At 32.0% G+C, this 16,099-nt stretch overlaps 3 protein-coding genes across 4 annotated transcripts; all 3 read left to right on the plus strand.

The window, feature by feature from the left end:
• Nucleotides 1-745: 745 nt before the first annotated feature.
• On the plus strand, nucleotides 746-3,735 carry LOC145620374 (uncharacterized). Its single transcript, XM_081675044.1, has 2 exons — nucleotides 746-1,136; nucleotides 3,228-3,735. Exons 1-2 carry the CDS (start codon nucleotides 867-869, stop codon nucleotides 3,414-3,416), a joined length of 459 nt encoding a protein of 152 aa, XP_081531170.1. The 5' UTR covers nucleotides 746-866; the 3' UTR covers nucleotides 3,417-3,735.
• Nucleotides 3,736-6,015: 2,280 nt separating this feature from the next.
• LOC145621445 (F-box/LRR-repeat protein At4g14103-like) lies at nucleotides 6,016-9,305 on the plus strand. 2 transcript variants are annotated; one of them, XM_081676174.1, is made up of 5 exons: nucleotides 6,016-6,205; nucleotides 6,722-6,798; nucleotides 7,299-8,371; nucleotides 8,470-8,622; nucleotides 8,728-9,305. In XM_081676174.1, exons 3-5 carry the CDS (start codon nucleotides 7,319-7,321, stop codon nucleotides 9,034-9,036), a joined length of 1,515 nt encoding a protein of 504 aa, XP_081532300.1. In that variant the 5' UTR covers nucleotides 6,016-6,205; nucleotides 6,722-6,798; nucleotides 7,299-7,318; the 3' UTR covers nucleotides 9,037-9,305. The 2 variants fall into 2 exon arrangements, with proteins under 2 accessions (XP_081532300.1, XP_081532299.1); XM_081676173.1 differs by having other exon boundaries at nucleotides 6,017-6,205; nucleotides 6,722-8,371.
• A 2,482-nt stretch (nucleotides 9,306-11,787) lies between these two features.
• On the plus strand, nucleotides 11,788-16,099 carry LOC145621621 (MADS-box protein FBP24-like). Its single transcript, XM_081676343.1, has 7 exons — nucleotides 11,788-12,303; nucleotides 14,878-14,944; nucleotides 15,064-15,228; nucleotides 15,394-15,435; nucleotides 15,583-15,624; nucleotides 15,705-15,891; nucleotides 16,019-16,099. The coding sequence occupies exons 1-7, from the start codon at nucleotides 12,116-12,118 to the stop codon at nucleotides 16,021-16,023; spliced, it is 696 nt and encodes a 231-aa protein (XP_081532469.1). The 5' UTR covers nucleotides 11,788-12,115; the 3' UTR covers nucleotides 16,024-16,099.

Consider the following 16,099-nt stretch of genomic DNA (forward strand, 5'->3'; position numbering starts at 1 on the left):
CTTTATCTGAGTTGAATAGCCTAAGAAAAAAAGTGGAACAAACTCTAACCTCGAGTAAGTAGGTTTGATTTTTCTCAAGTTTTGGCATAGTTGTCATTAGAGGTTATTCAAAATTGAAAATATGAGATTTAATATCGGCAATAATAGTCGCAATACTGCTTATACTATTTTTCCTCAGGGCCTTTCGATAGGGGGTGTTTGGTTGGGCCTTTAAAAAAAAGTAGTTAACATTCCGGTTAAACATTTATTTTATTGCTATGAAATCTGATACCAATGGTATCTAACTCCATTATCCATTCCAACTCCCTAAAATTTCATATGCACCCCTAAGATTGTAAATCCATTCCACTCAAAATTCAAACTCTAACAAGCTATAAGCCCTTAAATTTGAGGTTGTCAATATACTACTATAATACGAGTTTCTAAGCACCTGTTCTGATTGACTGAACTGAACTTATTGGAACTGAACTGAACTTATTGGAACTGAACTTAATTGAATATTTTATAAGAAAAGATTATTATAAAGCAAACAGATTTTATTGAAATTGAAGTGAGCTGAACTGAAAATAATCTGAAGAGAACAGATGACCCCAAAGTACGAGCATCAAACGGCCCCAAAGTACGAGCATCAAATACAAGAAACACAACAAAACAAGCCCAATTCCTTAGTCAAGTTGCCAAGGATTTGAGTCGGTTTTACTACTTTGACACAATTGGCAAAGTAAAAAAAACATAAAATCCCCAAACACAACACCAACATCATCTCTTTTTTCGCCTTTCACCAACCAACCACAAAACCTCTGCCTCAAACCCCAACCCATTCACTCCTCCATTTCTAGAGAGAGAAAACCTTCGCTACTTCAACAATGGCGTCGCTGAGTTTTTCAGCTTCTACTACTGCTCCCATGGCTTCCTTTCTACCTACACCTTCATCCTCAAACGTATCCACTTCTTCTTCTTCGTCGTCGTCTTCTTCTTCAAGCAGTTTCAAGCTTACTGGGCCCAGATGTTTTCTCTCTCCTCTTTCTCTTACTCGTATTTCTTCTTTGAAGGTGAAATCTCGTCGTTCTATGGTTGTTTGTATGGCTCCTGATGAAGAGAAGATGACTCGTCGTTCTCCTCTCGATTTTCCTATCGTATGTTCCTCTTTCTTTGATTAATTTTTGAATTGTGGGTAATATTAGAATTTGAATCAAGTTATAGGGTTTTGAATTCGAATTGATTTCATCATGGAACAATTGATTTGTTGTAATTGCTTCAATTTCTGGCATTTTCTGATGTTAATTGCTGCCCTAGTACTTTGATTTTGATAATTGATTGTTTTTACAATGTCAATCTTGTGATTTTAGGGAAAATAAGTTGAAATTATTGGTTTGAGAATTGAGAATATAATAAATCTGCACTTTTGTTTGCTGAGCTTTTTCCAATAAGTTTTCATGATTAAAAATTTCTTTTTTAAGGTTCACAAAGCAATTGAAAGAATTTGAGGTGTATAGTTAGAAGTCTTAGAATGGCTGGATTTCTCTTTTTGAAGAATGGTTAAAGGATAAGGTTTTAGGTCTTAGAATTTTAGCAATCATTCTATTACCTTAGTTTTGGTATTTCCCCCCTTTCCTGTTATCTACTAGTTAGGGTTGTGATCAATAACTTGTCTAGCACCGTGCAGTAATTGTCGTATTGTCTTACTCCAGGTTATAAGAATATCAAAATGGGTATTGATATTCAAAGATTACAAGCTCTATATTTCATTGATGGGTTTAGGAATCAAATGGGGGATTAGATTCAAACTATAAGACTCTTTATACCTTCGATTTCACCCTGCCCTCGCTCCTGGTGTGGTTTGAAATGCCAATTTTGTAGTTGGGGAGACGATTCATGAAGGTTGTTCACTTGATTTGGTAAATTTGTTACATATTTCTATATATATACATTGCAAACAAAACATAGGATTGTTATTGCATTAAGTGAATTCTCAATCACTCACTCCCATTCTTTAGCTCCAATATCCTTTTAATTAATGCCTAGAATCTACTTTACAGCCTTCTGTACTTTCTTTTGTGGCTTGGGGAAAGGAGGAGGATAGGATTGTAGCTTCAGTGTTTTATTTATTTATATATATATATATATATTTATTTATTTATTACGCTTGTGTGCTCTTTTTTTCGTACATTTTTTTAGTCCTTATGCATCAAAGTTTGATCACGCAGTCTTGAAAGTTTGTTTGACGTGACTTTGGCAATATTGGCAACCAGCCATTTAGGTATCTTAGTTACTAATTCTAAATCTAGCATTTTATTTTACTTGTCCCTCCCCTAAAAGAAGGATTTTCTTTGTTTGAGGTGATCCCGTGGTGATTTTTCCTTAGGAGAATGGGGATACCGTCTTTTGTGTCAAGGGGTGAGGATGAATTTGATGAATAGAACAAGCCTAAGAAGACCTATGCTTGCTCTTGCTGTGTTGTTTTTTGTACCTTCAATTATTCAAATAACTAAGAAAATAAGTGATAAGTACATAAGCTCTAATTAAATTCCTTAGCTTCTGTTCGAGTGAAACTGAGAACAAAGGAGGAGTGTACAAGGGATGAGAGGGGAAGTTGAATTAGAATACTGAAAAGGAAGATTCACTTTTATTACATAGTTCAAATGTGATGACAGGGAATACTTGGTGCCTTCAGATAAGTGTTTTGAATCATCATTGATTCCATGATGCTGTGAAAATATAAAGCTTCCTGATAATTTCATTTATTATATGGTATTGTGAGAGTAGTCATTGAGGCTTTTGAGCACGAAGTTGGGTTAAGAGGCAAATTAGGGCAATAGTATGAGCCTTGTTAAGGTAGTTATTTTTTTTTTTTTTTTTTTTGTGTAGCTGTGTGAATTCTGAAGGGTAAATGTGTTAATGGTGCAATACTGCAATTCAAATGGGTAATTTTGTAAAAGGTGTGACTAAATTGGATGCAAATCTCTCAATTGGTCATATATTCATATTCATTAGCATTTTTAAGTGAACCTAGACCTAGTCAAGGATGAGAACTGAAAATTGTATGCTCCAATTATGTCTTGTATAATTTTATTTATTTATTTATTTATTTTCTAATATAATACTATGTCAATCCATGACATCACTGTTTCTAATTGTGTCGTCGAAGGGAAAATTGTCTATAACTTTCACATTTACATTTAAAGACTTGTTAATCACTGCAAGTTTAACATTTTGTTGCTTGACAGGAGTGGGAGAGGCCCAAGCCTGGGAGAAGACCTGATATATTTCCTCAATTCAGCCCTATGAAAACACCATTACCACCTCCTATGCCTGCTGATCCACCAGAGGAAGATGAGGATGAGGAAGAAAAGAAGGAAGAGGAAGAGGAAGATCCGGAAAAGGAAGAGCAAGAAAACCCAGACAAACCACAGTGATAAATGAATGTCTTGCTATTAGGCAGTCATTACAATTCATATTCGACATCCTCAGTAGCATAGTCAAATGCATGGATCCTGCATATAACAGAGCTAAGGTTGGTATCCACATCAACTCTCTGGCTTAAGAACAGGAGTTTATGACGTCAATTTTTTCAGGTCCTGTGCGGGTTTAGTGTTTTTCTGGGGAGTTATCCTAATTTTGTAGTATTGAGGCGATTTTAATAGGTTTTGTAATGTTATTTAAGGAATAAGGATGATTTCATTTCCTTGTTAGTTGCCTTTACTTCTCTAATTACATCTTATTTGGAGTTGTGTAGTTGGCCATTATGCTGATACGGTAATATATTGCACTTGTTTTCAGGCTTACGTAGCTTAGAGAAGCTTTATACTATACCTCAGCAGCCCAGCTCCTTTCCCTTTTAAATGTATTTCATGATTCAAATTTCACATTGGTCATTTAAAATGTGGGCTTGTAAACCCATGACCCAACAATAGTTACAAATTTTTACCTACACCCCTATTTGGCTATGTAGGTAGTTTATCGATATTATAGTTAAAATAATTAAGCACTTTTAAATAAAAGGACAATATTCCCTTAAAAAAATTAAAAAAAATAAAAGGACTATATGATAAAATAATGGTTTATGTAGTCGACCTCGGCCTATCACTAAGTTATAGTTTTCCATGTCTTATTGTTGTTGCTACTTGATATACTCTGTAGTAATTAACCATAGTATTAGCTCCATGGAAAATTGAAAAGAAGTTAGGAGTATGTGCATGTGAAAAGAGATAAGGAAACATACTAAAAATAGAATGCAAATTATACTGAGTATGTATGCCTGCTTCCCCTAGCTGGAAGGACCCTTTATTTTTGTAAATCCTAAATTTGGAAAGTTCCATGTTTTTTACCTCTTTATTCTCCCCTAACTCTTCTGAATTTTCCAATCATTGTTTTTACCATGCATGTTACTGTTATGTTACCACTAGCTTTTTATGTTTATGATATTGACTTATGTTTCACCTAATTTCCCACCCTCTCAAGATATATATATACTCCGTAGTCCGTAGTACTCCGTAATGTCTTTTGTGTGTTTAGATTAATTAAAAAATGAAACATATACTTGTAGCGTATAAGGCAGTATAACTATCCCTCTTTTTTTTAACAATAAATTTATTCGACTACAACATTTCAAAATCAAACAATTAAAGGCATCAAGTCAAATAGAGTGTAATTAGTATGTGAAGAGGCTTGGATGATATTTGTTCTGTGGAAGACGATAAGCAAAGCCTCACCACAATTACATGTTTTTGTCTGGTGCTTGGAATTTGGAGATGAATATAAGAAAGGCGTAAACCATTATCCTTCAACGATCAACTAGCTAGTTAGAAAAAAAAAAAAGAAAAAAAAAAGAAAAAAGTAGTGTATTATCTACCAAAATTATTAATTACCTCCTTTTCTCAAAAAAAAAATTATTAATTACCTCCGTATATTTCATGGTACATAAAAAATTATGAGGTAATTATTAAAAACTTTTTATTGTTTTTGTCAAATAAACACAAAAAAACAAAAAAAGTTTTTATTGTGTATACCAAGTCTTCCGCATATTTTATACGTAGTATTTCTATGTGCTAATTATTGCTACCTAGAAATTAGCAAATTAGGTAACTTAGCTTTTAACTAGCTATGTAGCTATGACTCATGATTGTATTGATTGTGCTCTTTAATCTAGCTCATCTCATTGTCTTATTGTTCCATAAGATTATTCTAATAAATAATCACAACTTTCTCGATCACATTTTCATAATACAAGACTACAAGCTACGAGTAATTAAATTTAATATAAAAGCAACTTTTATTTTTGAATGAAGGTTGATGAAACACTATACAAGGTACTTTGATTATTCTACTAACTATGACTTGTTGCATAAATAGAAATTGTGTAATTAGGGTGTGTTCTATTTACCTGATTTTACTTATCTGATCTTATTAACCCTTATTAAAACTTATTATAGTTATACATTAAACTTGGTAACCCTGATTAACTCTTTATCACAACTTATCTTAACTTATTTTTCCTAAACTTATCTTGTCTGAACTTATTAACAGGGTCTTAGTATGACTTGTTGCAATAAAGGTTGTAACACTAAGGTATAAGACTATTAGTTACGCGGAACAGAAAGTTGTAAACCCAAAAATTACGCGTTGAAATAATTACTTTTAATTAGTTTTGATTTAATTTAATGGTATATCTCTTGAGTTTTTTTTTTTTAAAAAAAAATTGCAAATCTCTTGACCTTTATGTGTTGACCAATTTTATGATGTAAAAAAAATATATATTATGATAATTTATCTTATTTATCTATACCCTAACATTAAGGACTTGTTTTAGAGCACCAAAAAAAATTAAGGACTTATCTTACTTTTTTTTTTTTTTTTTTTTTACACAAATCTTACCTCTTTTTGAATATCCTAATTTAATTTTGTTTTGTGTTTTAAAAATTTATTTTTCTCATTTAAAAATTTAAATTGATATGTCTTTTTTTTTTTTTAGGGAAGACGTTAGCAGGCATTTAATTCAAGTAGTCAAGATCCGCCAAGTCTATGAAATATCACGGGCATCCCACCTTGCCGTATTGCCTGTTTTACGAACATGAAAAAAATTTTAAGCATGAAAAGATTTAACAAGCCCGTCAAAAAACTCCATTTTAATTTTAGCAATAAAACTCCATTTTAATTTTTCCGCGCTGGTTCTCCATTGAAACGTTGTCCGTGTTCTCCGTTTTTGGTGAGTTTTTTTCATTTCAATCAACAATTATCGATTAGTGCTACTGTCTTATAGAATTGGGGTTTTTTTTTTTTTTTTTTTAAATCATCAAATTATTTGTTGATTCACGCCATGTACCTAGAATATCGAATTAGGTAATTGGCGTGATGATAATCAAATTATTTGATAATTAGCAATTTTGTCTGGTTTTTTAAAAAAATACTTGAAACAGGTGGTGATAATCAACATCATATGAGCAGTAAAGAAGTTAATTCAATTTCAGATCTGAAATTTAAAGTTTTTTTTCTTAGGAAAGTTAGAGTCTTTGCCTTTGTTAGACTCTAACAAGGACAAAGATTCTAAACTTTCCTAAAATCAATTTAAAGTTGTTTTTTTTTTTTTTTTTAAAAGTATCAAATTTTGGTTTGAGTTTAGGAAAGTTAAAGTCTTTGCCCTTGTTCTGTTCTCTCTCCTATTGGTTGTTGAATTTGTGCTAATCTAATTTAATTATAACTAGCTGGTCATTGCTTTTAACAGGGATCCAAGGCCACCTCTCAGAGTTATTTCAGTTGACGTTCTCCGTTGAATCTAATTTTTGTATCCCAGCTTCTAAGGTAACTTGTTTGTTGTTGTTATCATCATGTCAATTTCACAATCTAATTTAATCATCAGTGCTTTAAGTTTAGGGTTTAAAACTTTAAAATATTTAGATTATGAAACATCATAACCAAAATTATTAGCCTAATTCGATTATCGAATCAAATATCCCTAAAATTATGTATTTTTCCCTTGGTTGTTTAATTTGTGCTAATGTTGGTCTGGATTGTTTTGATTTTGTTTTTTTACCTTGATCTTGTGAGTTTTTATAAGGAATTGATAATGTGGTTGAGTTTGATTTAAATCTTATACTTGATTAAGGTATCTCGAGAAAAGGGGTAGAAATTCTAAATTTAATTTCAGAATTTTGGTTTAATGTTGCTAATCTTTCATCTCCAATCTCAATCACAGTATAATAGTTCTGGTTGCTATTGCACAAGATGTTGAATTTTTTGTTGTTTTATTTTTGCTGTTATTGTTGTCTAATTTGTTGTTGTTGTTGTTGTTGTTAAACGAGGCGAACCCAATCTGACATATATGGATATGAGGTTGAAACGTTGTACCAGCACCACTACTACCTTGCAAGAGGACGTTGATAATAGAAACCTTGATAGACTTACTTGCCTATCTGATGAATTGTTAATTTATATAATTTCTTCACTTCCTACTAAGGATGCTGCTGCTGCTTGCGCTTCTTCTAAGAGGATGATTACCAATATATTCCATTCCCTTACTCACCTCAACTTTGATGATTCGCCTATAAGTCATTGTTCGGTGACACCCTATGCAATCGAACGTTTCCCCACTTTTGTCGCCTTTGTAGACTCCGTTCTCCAATCATACCACTCTCGCTATCTTACAAGCTTTAGTCTCGGAGTGGGTGCACCCTTTCTTGAGAGGTCCAGGGATAATCCCAAGCATAGAGAATATAGGTGTTGCAACGGCTGTTGTCCAGACTTGAAATCCACGCATATTAATGCGTGGATTTCTTTTCCTTTAACCTTTTCTGGACTCAAGGAGCTCAACCTCCGTATTCATGTGAGGGAAGAAGGGGTTATTCAGCTGCCACCAGAAGTTTTCAAGTGTGAGACATTGGAGATTTTGAAGCTTGATACTAACCTTGGTCTTGATCAAGCTTCAACCTATACATCCTTCCGTCTTCCTAGCCTGAAACTACTCTCCTTACATGCTGCTATGATTCCCGATGATGGCCTTGTGACAAGGCTTGTTTCAAGCTGCCCTATACTTGAGGATCTCACTTTGCTTGCAACTTGGAAACATGCCTCTTATATAAGTATCTCTTCGCCTTCTCTTAGGAGACTATTTCTGGAAGTGTTGAACAAATATGAGGAGCATCACAGCAGTGACTTGGTGCTTATTCATACTCCTAATTTGGAGTATCTTTACTACGGTGGTGATTTAGCATCACATTATAACATCACAAACATGGATCGCCTTGTCAAAGCAGACCTTGTTATTGAAAATGACTCCTTGGAGATTGCATTTGAGGTTTCTGGCCAAGTAAAACTCAGCCTTTTGAGGCCATTGTCTAATGTTCAGCATTTGACTGTGAACGATACATTCTTAGAGGTTTAATTTGTCTCAATTTCTGATCTTGCCTCCATTCTGTCATCAATTTGATTTTAATTGATTAACTGACTTGACTGCTTGTTATCTGTTGATTTTAGGAATTAAACCATAAAGAGTTAAAGGATCAACTGCCCGTCTTTTGTTATTTGAAGTGTTTAGAACTGGGTTTCAATGAAGGGAGCTTTTGGGATAGTGTATTGTTGGGATTTCTTAATCGTTCGCCTGTCTTGGAAACACTTGTATTCCCTGAGGTTAGTGTACATGTCGCTTTGTTCTAACTTGATATATTTTCACATACATGGATTGAATTCAGGAATAGTTTAACAAATTTACTTTTATTGTCATCTAATTTGCAGGGATTAACTATATATCCTGAGTTATATGACGAGGAGGAACTTGCTTCAGAACAACAGTTTTGTAGAACAGCTCTGGTAGATGTTCCTACATGTTGCAGATATCATCTTACAAAAATTGTGATTAAAAATTTCTTGGGATATGACAGGGAAATAGATTTGATCCAGTTTTTCCTGACAAATGCTTTAGTTCTGGAGAATTTGGTCTTATACCCGGATCCCAGTGCAAATGTAGATCAAATGATGACAGTTCAGAGCACATTGCAAAACTTACCGCGTGCCTCTGTCACCTGTTCAATTCAAGTAGTGTAGATTTGGAGGAATTGCTCAAGCGCCTGAACTTGAGTGCAAATTGCAGAAGTTTCCAGCGGCCTTTATCACCTGTTGGATTCAAGTAATGATCGAGGAATTTGCAGTGTCCTGAGAAATGTTTATATTCTATTTATTTGCCCTGGTTTATCTATATATATGTAAACAGTATTTTGATTAGTTATTATGGAGTAAATTAATCATATTTATGATTTTACTCACATTCAAATACTTATTTATTGAGATAAGTAAAAATTAAGCTTGTTTCGATCTGGTTATAAATGTCGCTAAATATCATTGGTACACTCAAGTTACAGAGGCTACTTCTACTATGACTATTGATTATTGAATCAACTGTATTGGATGTAATTTAATTTATCGACATTTTAGTTGAAATAAATGAGTACTTTAGAAGGACTTCATGATAAAATAATGGTTTATGTAGCCGATCCCGGCCTATCACTGAGAGATTTAGGTTTCGATGTCTTATTGTTGTTGCTACTCGATTTAGTAATTAACCATAGTATTATCGCCATGGAAATTTGAAAAGAAGATTAGGATAGGTGCATGTGAAAAAACTGTTTTGGAGGGACAAAAGAGATAAGCAAACATACTACAAATAGAATGCAAATTATGTTGAAGTATGTATGCCAGCTTCCTCTAGTTGGAAGGACCACCCTTTATTTTTGTAATTACTAAATTTAGAAAGTCCCATGTTTTTTACCTCTTTATTCTCCACTAACTCTTCTGAATTTTCCAATCATTTTTTACCATGCATGTTACTATTATGTTACCACTAGCTTTTCATGTTTATGATATTGACTTATGTTTCACCTAATTTCACCCTCTCAAGATATAGTAATACTCTGTAATGTCTTTTGTGTGTTTTGATTAATTTTTGTAATTATAAAGATAAAATGAAACATATACTCATAGCGTATAAATTAATTAGGTAGTATAACTATTGCTCTTTTGAAAAAATAAAAATAAAAATTACTTGATTACAATAAAATTGATCAAATGAAATTGGTTGACTCTAAATTAAGACCTAAACTATATAAAGGATTAAGTCGATTAAAATGTAATTAGTAAGTGAAGAGGCTTGGATGATATTTTTTTTGTGGAAGACGATAAGCAAATCCCCACCACAATTACATGTTATTGTCTCGTGCTTGGAATTTGGAGATGAATATAAGAAAGGTGTAAACTGATATCCTTCGTCAATCAACTAAAAAAAAAAAGTGTATTATCAACCAAAATTATCAATTATAATTCATGGTACAAATCTTTACAACAACAACTAAAAAAAAAAAAAAATAATGTACAAACTTTTAATAAGTTTTTAGCCTAATAAGTTTTATTGTGTATACCAAGTCATCCTCATATTTTGGTTTTAGTTCTCTATAACATGCATGTTAATATGTTATATATTTTTATATGCTAATTATTGCTACCTAAAATTAATTACTTGTAACTAGCTATGTAGCTATGAGTTAATTGATTGTACTCTTTAACCTCGTTCATCTCATTGTACTACTACAAAAATGGCCAAAAGAATCAGTAAAAAGATTTCAGAATTGGGTGAAAAAGGGGTTTCTCATGTTAAGCAAACAAACCCCCTAAAAAAGGTGATTTCTCTAAGAGACTTCTGAGCTTAATACCCCCTCTAAAGTGGTTTCTTAGACCAATTTTAGGAGGTTTCTTTCCATGTTTTTGTAGTTTGCATTGTTGTTCAATAAAAATTCATTCTAATCAACAATCACTTTCTTTGTATTTTGAACTTTTTCGATCACATTTTTATGGTACAAGACTATATGCAACAAGAATATATTTTTGAACCCAAAATTACAAGTTAATACACTGACTTGTTGCATAAATAGAAATAGTGTAATTAGTATGACTTGTTGCGTTACAGGTCATAACGCACTAAGGTATAAGACTATTAGTTACGCGGAGCATAAAGTAGTAAACCCAAAAATTACGCGTTTATTATAAAGAGGATAGTATATATGAACAATCTCGTCTGATTATGATTCCATTTATAAGTCTTTCATCACACAAATTAACATAATTAGTCAGGGAAGAGTGGGTCGGTTGGATGTTAATTCTTAGTTTCTCACATAAAGTGAAAGCAAAACAAAGGTTTAAATTTAACTTAGGTTATTGAACTCAACCCTACTTTTTCCTATAATAGAAAGACTATATTTCAGAAACTTAAAAGTTGGTTAACTTAAAATAGACAATATGAACTATATATAACACATACAATTATTGTTATTAAAAAAACCCTTTTTTATATAAAAAAATAAATGAAAATAAACTCTTTTTCTTATTACATATAGTTATGATTTCTTGCTTGAGGAGTAGAAAGTGAGTTTAAGAAGTAAGAAAGAGAAATCAAGAAATCCAAATTAGGGCTGATTTGTGTAAATTCAGGAAAAAAAGAGTAAGCTTCTAAGACTTTTCTGCTACCTTGATCATCTCTTCAAATGGTGTTAATGAAAGGGCTTTTTAATTATTGTTATGTTTATTTTTGCCTTTTTTAACCCTAGAATTTGATCCCTTTCCCTTTATATTCCTGTTTTTAAGATTCTTCATCAATCACACCATTAGTACAAGACGTGATTTAATTAACTACAAGATGCGGCCTAATTTGCTAAACACCATTTGTTTCTTTATATTTCCATTTTATGATCATAATATATAGTAAGGTATTAAATGTGGTGGTTTCTTCTTGTAATTTTTTTTGGAGGATGATGGTTATTTTTGACAAATTTACTTAACATGGGCTTTGTCTTAAACCTTGTAATATGTGAGTTATTTTTTGTGGTTATATTTGACATATTTACTCAGCATTATTTTATGTACTTAGTAACATTATATTTCCCACAAATAAATTCGAAACGAAGCTAGCTAAGTTTATTTTAATTTTTTTTTATTTTGGTGAAGAGCTAAGTTTATTTCTTGAATTATTAACATACATAATGATAACATACATTTCTGACTTCTTTTTTTTTTTCATTTTTTTTTTTTTTGTTTTTGTTTTTTTGTTGGAGGAAGAAAATTGAGCAACACATACACCATGGGAAGGGGAAAAATAGAGATGAAGAGGATAGAGAACAGGACTAATAGGCAGGTGACCTACTCGAAAAGACGACAAGGGCTAATGAAGAAGACTAAAGAACTTGCCATTCTTTGTGATGCTCAAATTGGTCTCATCATCTTTTCTGGAACTGGAAAACTTCATACTTTTCCTGAATCTTCCAACAGGTTAATCTCAAAAAATGTGGATTTTTCTTATTTAATTAGAGTTAGTAGAATTCAAAGTTTTTTTAACTTTAATTGTATTAGATATAATTTGACTTGATTTTCTTGTGCATCTGATTGTAAGTATGTAGCTAGCTAGGGTTTTCCTCTCATCAATTAATTTTCTGATGTTTTTTCATGTGGTTTTGAAATGATTACTTTTACTCAGTTTTATTTTAATTTAGCTGCAGATCTCTGGAGATCTTTGACCAATTTTTTGATGTTTTTTTTTTAAAAAAAAAACTATGTTCTAATAATTAATCTAATTTTTCTTACCCTATATATTTTTTTTTCTAATACATATACCCAGTGGCGGACCCAGCCTTGGTCCTGCTGGGTCACGTGACCTAGCACAAAAAAAAAAAAAAAAAAAAAAAAACTTTTTTTTAAAAAAAATGGCACCCATTTGAAAATAAGATATAATGATTATTTTTGGTTATATATTAACAATACAAACTTGTAGCATAGTGGTGGAAGGGATTGAGACAAAGCCCAATAAGCAAAGGGCCCAGTCACATAGGTCTTGGGTTCGAGCATTGGTACATGCAGTTTTTGTATTCCTTATATCTTTTTGTTTTGTTTTTTTTTCTCCTTCCTATGGTTATGTGATTTATTGAATTTCATGTTATCATTTGAATTTTTTCCTTCTTTTTTCATTTAATTCATTGTAGCAGCATTAGCTAGTAATATAATTTTTTTTTTTGGTTTTCCTTTTGAAATGATTATGAACTTATGAGTTATGACTATTTGATTATCATGTGATTAATTTAATTATCCTTCAATGTTGTTATGTTTGTGTTGTTAAGACATTACATTATTAGCTAGTAATAGAATTATTTTTTTGGTTTTCCTTTTGAAATGATCATGAACTTATTTGATTATCATGTGATTAATTTAATTATCCTTCAATGTTGTTAAGACATTACATTAAGACATTACATTAAGTGGTTTTTCTAATTTGTGTTGTTTATATTATGTTTGTGTAATTAAATTGGGTATTTTTTTTATTTTTGTAAAACCAATATTAACTTGGGTATAGAATAGACAAGTTGCAAAAAGATTGAATTAATCTATTTTTGACAATATTGGATTTTGTAATTAAATTGAAATTGTGACTTAATTTTCATAAAAAACATATGATATACTACCTCCGGTCCAATTTACTCGCAACAAAGGGGTATTATTTATGAGACATAAAATATTCCTTTGTTGCGAGTAAATTGGACCGGAGGTAGTAACAAGTTTCTTTAGCCCCAATATGCATCCTCCTCCTTCACAAAATCATCCTCTATCACAAAATCATCCACCTCCAGTATGCGGTCGATGGGTGATGATCGATAGGTGACAGTGACCCAGCATCTTAAAAATCCTGGATCCGCCACTGCATATACCGCTTTGTAATGATAGCATACTTTGGTTAATCTTGAGATTCTTGACTTAAGAATGATTATTCCGTGCGATGAACCTAAGTTGTAATTCGATCAATTGGTAATTTAGTTGCCTAGCTATATGTAATCGTTTTATATGTCTAATATCGACCTTAAAAATGGCCTCAAAAAAATAAATCGGCCTTAATAAAACATATTGAAAAAAGGTTACATGCTTCTCCCTATACTCAATTTCCAAATATTAATTTTGATGGGGTGGTAGGAAGATCATTACTCTAATAATCAATTAAAATGATTATATAATTTCATTTTATTTGTTGAATTTGCTATAAGCTTAATGTTATAATCATGTAACTTTCACACATTCAATTAATTTGTTGAATAGCATACCTTCCTCAGTGCTTTCTTGACCTCTCTTTGTGTTTTTATTAATTATCGGTTCTTAATTACTCAATTCGTAGACCTTTCAACGAGTTTCTTGTAAGGATGACAAAGAGATAATCCCTCTACTAAGCAAGAGAAATGTTTTTATGTTATGCACAAATTTGAGTTGTCAACTACTTTGTGTTAAATAGCAAAATGCATGAGTACTTATCCCTACCTTATAAAAAGTGGAAAGCTACTCTTATGAATAGTGTAATGCCAATTATACCCTTCAAAATGTGTATTTACATACATACCCTCATTAATATGTACAAGTTAATTTTAATGAATAATGTTTATACAACAATACCTTCTAAAATATTTATTTACTTTTTTTGTTTTTAATGTTAGTTATCATGAACATTTATACCTCCTAAATATAGGTGTTTATATATTTTCTCTTATGGTTAATTTAACTAAATTTGTGATTTAAAAGTCAAACCAAAAAAAAAAACTTCCTAGATATGACTAGCTTTGACGCGCGCGTTAGCTGGCCTAGTATTAAATAAAAAAGGCATTTGATTATCAAAAAATAAAAATAAAAAAGGCATTATTTATGTTTAAGAACTTCATGAAATGGTTATAAATCAGTTGTGTATAACTTAATATTGACTACATGGCATTAGTGTCACGGTCCGAGTGTTTTTCGTACGAGCTAAGGTATTCTTAATTTTGACCTAGTGTGATTGAGCTTATAAAGGTGTTATGTATGTGTGCATGACAGCAGTCTAGAGCAAACCATACAGAGGTATTTGAATGTTCAAGGCATTCAGCTTCCAGTACAGGATAATCGGGTAATATTTAATTACAAACTCGATGTTTAATCCCTTGTTTTTAATCCAAATTGATCATGACTTGCATGAATTATTATAAGTCTAACATAAAGGATATATGTTGGTAATATCTTGTACAGGAAGAACTATTTTCAGAGCTGCAAGCGTTAAGGGAAGCGATTCACAACGCCGAGCTAAGCATAAGGAACTACTTGGGTGAGGATTTGGGTCCTCTTCCCCTTGAGGACCTGCACAAACATGAACAAAAGCTTGAATCCTCCTTGAATGTAATTCGAGTACGAAAGGTTGTCTTTTTAGTCTGACTTTCACTGCTGTTTCATATCTATTTTCATGTACTTGAAGAAATGGACTAGTTTGAGATTTTATTTAGAATTTTGTTTGATAAGGAAAATGTTTTTATTATCATGTAAAAAATTATCTGAAATACTGTTTAATTTCTGGTCTTCCAGAACCAGCTCATGCAACAGCAAATGGAAAATCTTCGCAGAAAGGTTATTCAAATTAATAAATGATTATGTTTGTACTAATTCTAGTTAAATCCATTTCTGCTAGGATTAATTCTCTTAACCATATATTCTTAAAACTAATTACATAATGTTGTTATATATTCATTTTGGGTTATTATTATTGTACTGCAGGAACAATTGTTGCAGACTGACAATGGAAACATGTATCATTGGGTAAGCAAGTCACAATAAAACTTACTCTTTTAGACCGCGTTTATCTTTATAAAGAAATTAATTTGATCTCATTCTCATAGTTGATGGGAGGTGGGCAACTTCAAGAGCAGCAGCAGCAGCAGCAACTAATGGGGCAGATGCCGTTTATCTATGGAGAAGACCAGCCAAGTAGCAGTACTGTACTCCAGCTTGGTACTTCATCTTCATCGCCTCATCAGTATTATCCCTACCGCCTTCAACCCACTCATCCTAATCTTCAAGACTATGGTAGATCTTCAATATTTATAATCTTTTTTATCAGTATTCATATATTCTTCAAAGGATTCAACAATTAAAGATATACATAGAGTGATACAGTGTATATATTCTCATTGTTTGTCCTGTTATTTTGCAGAGTGAGTCGTTTCCAAAGCAAGGCTATGCGCGAGGGTGTATGTATCAGCTCAGAATGAAGATGGATATGCTTCAAGTGTGG

Source organism: Chenopodium album, chromosome 27 (genome assembly GCF_948465745.1).
Source record: "Chenopodium album chromosome 27, dcCheAlbu1.1, whole genome shotgun sequence".
Classification (NCBI taxonomy): Eukaryota; Viridiplantae; Streptophyta; class Magnoliopsida; order Caryophyllales; family Amaranthaceae; genus Chenopodium; species Chenopodium album.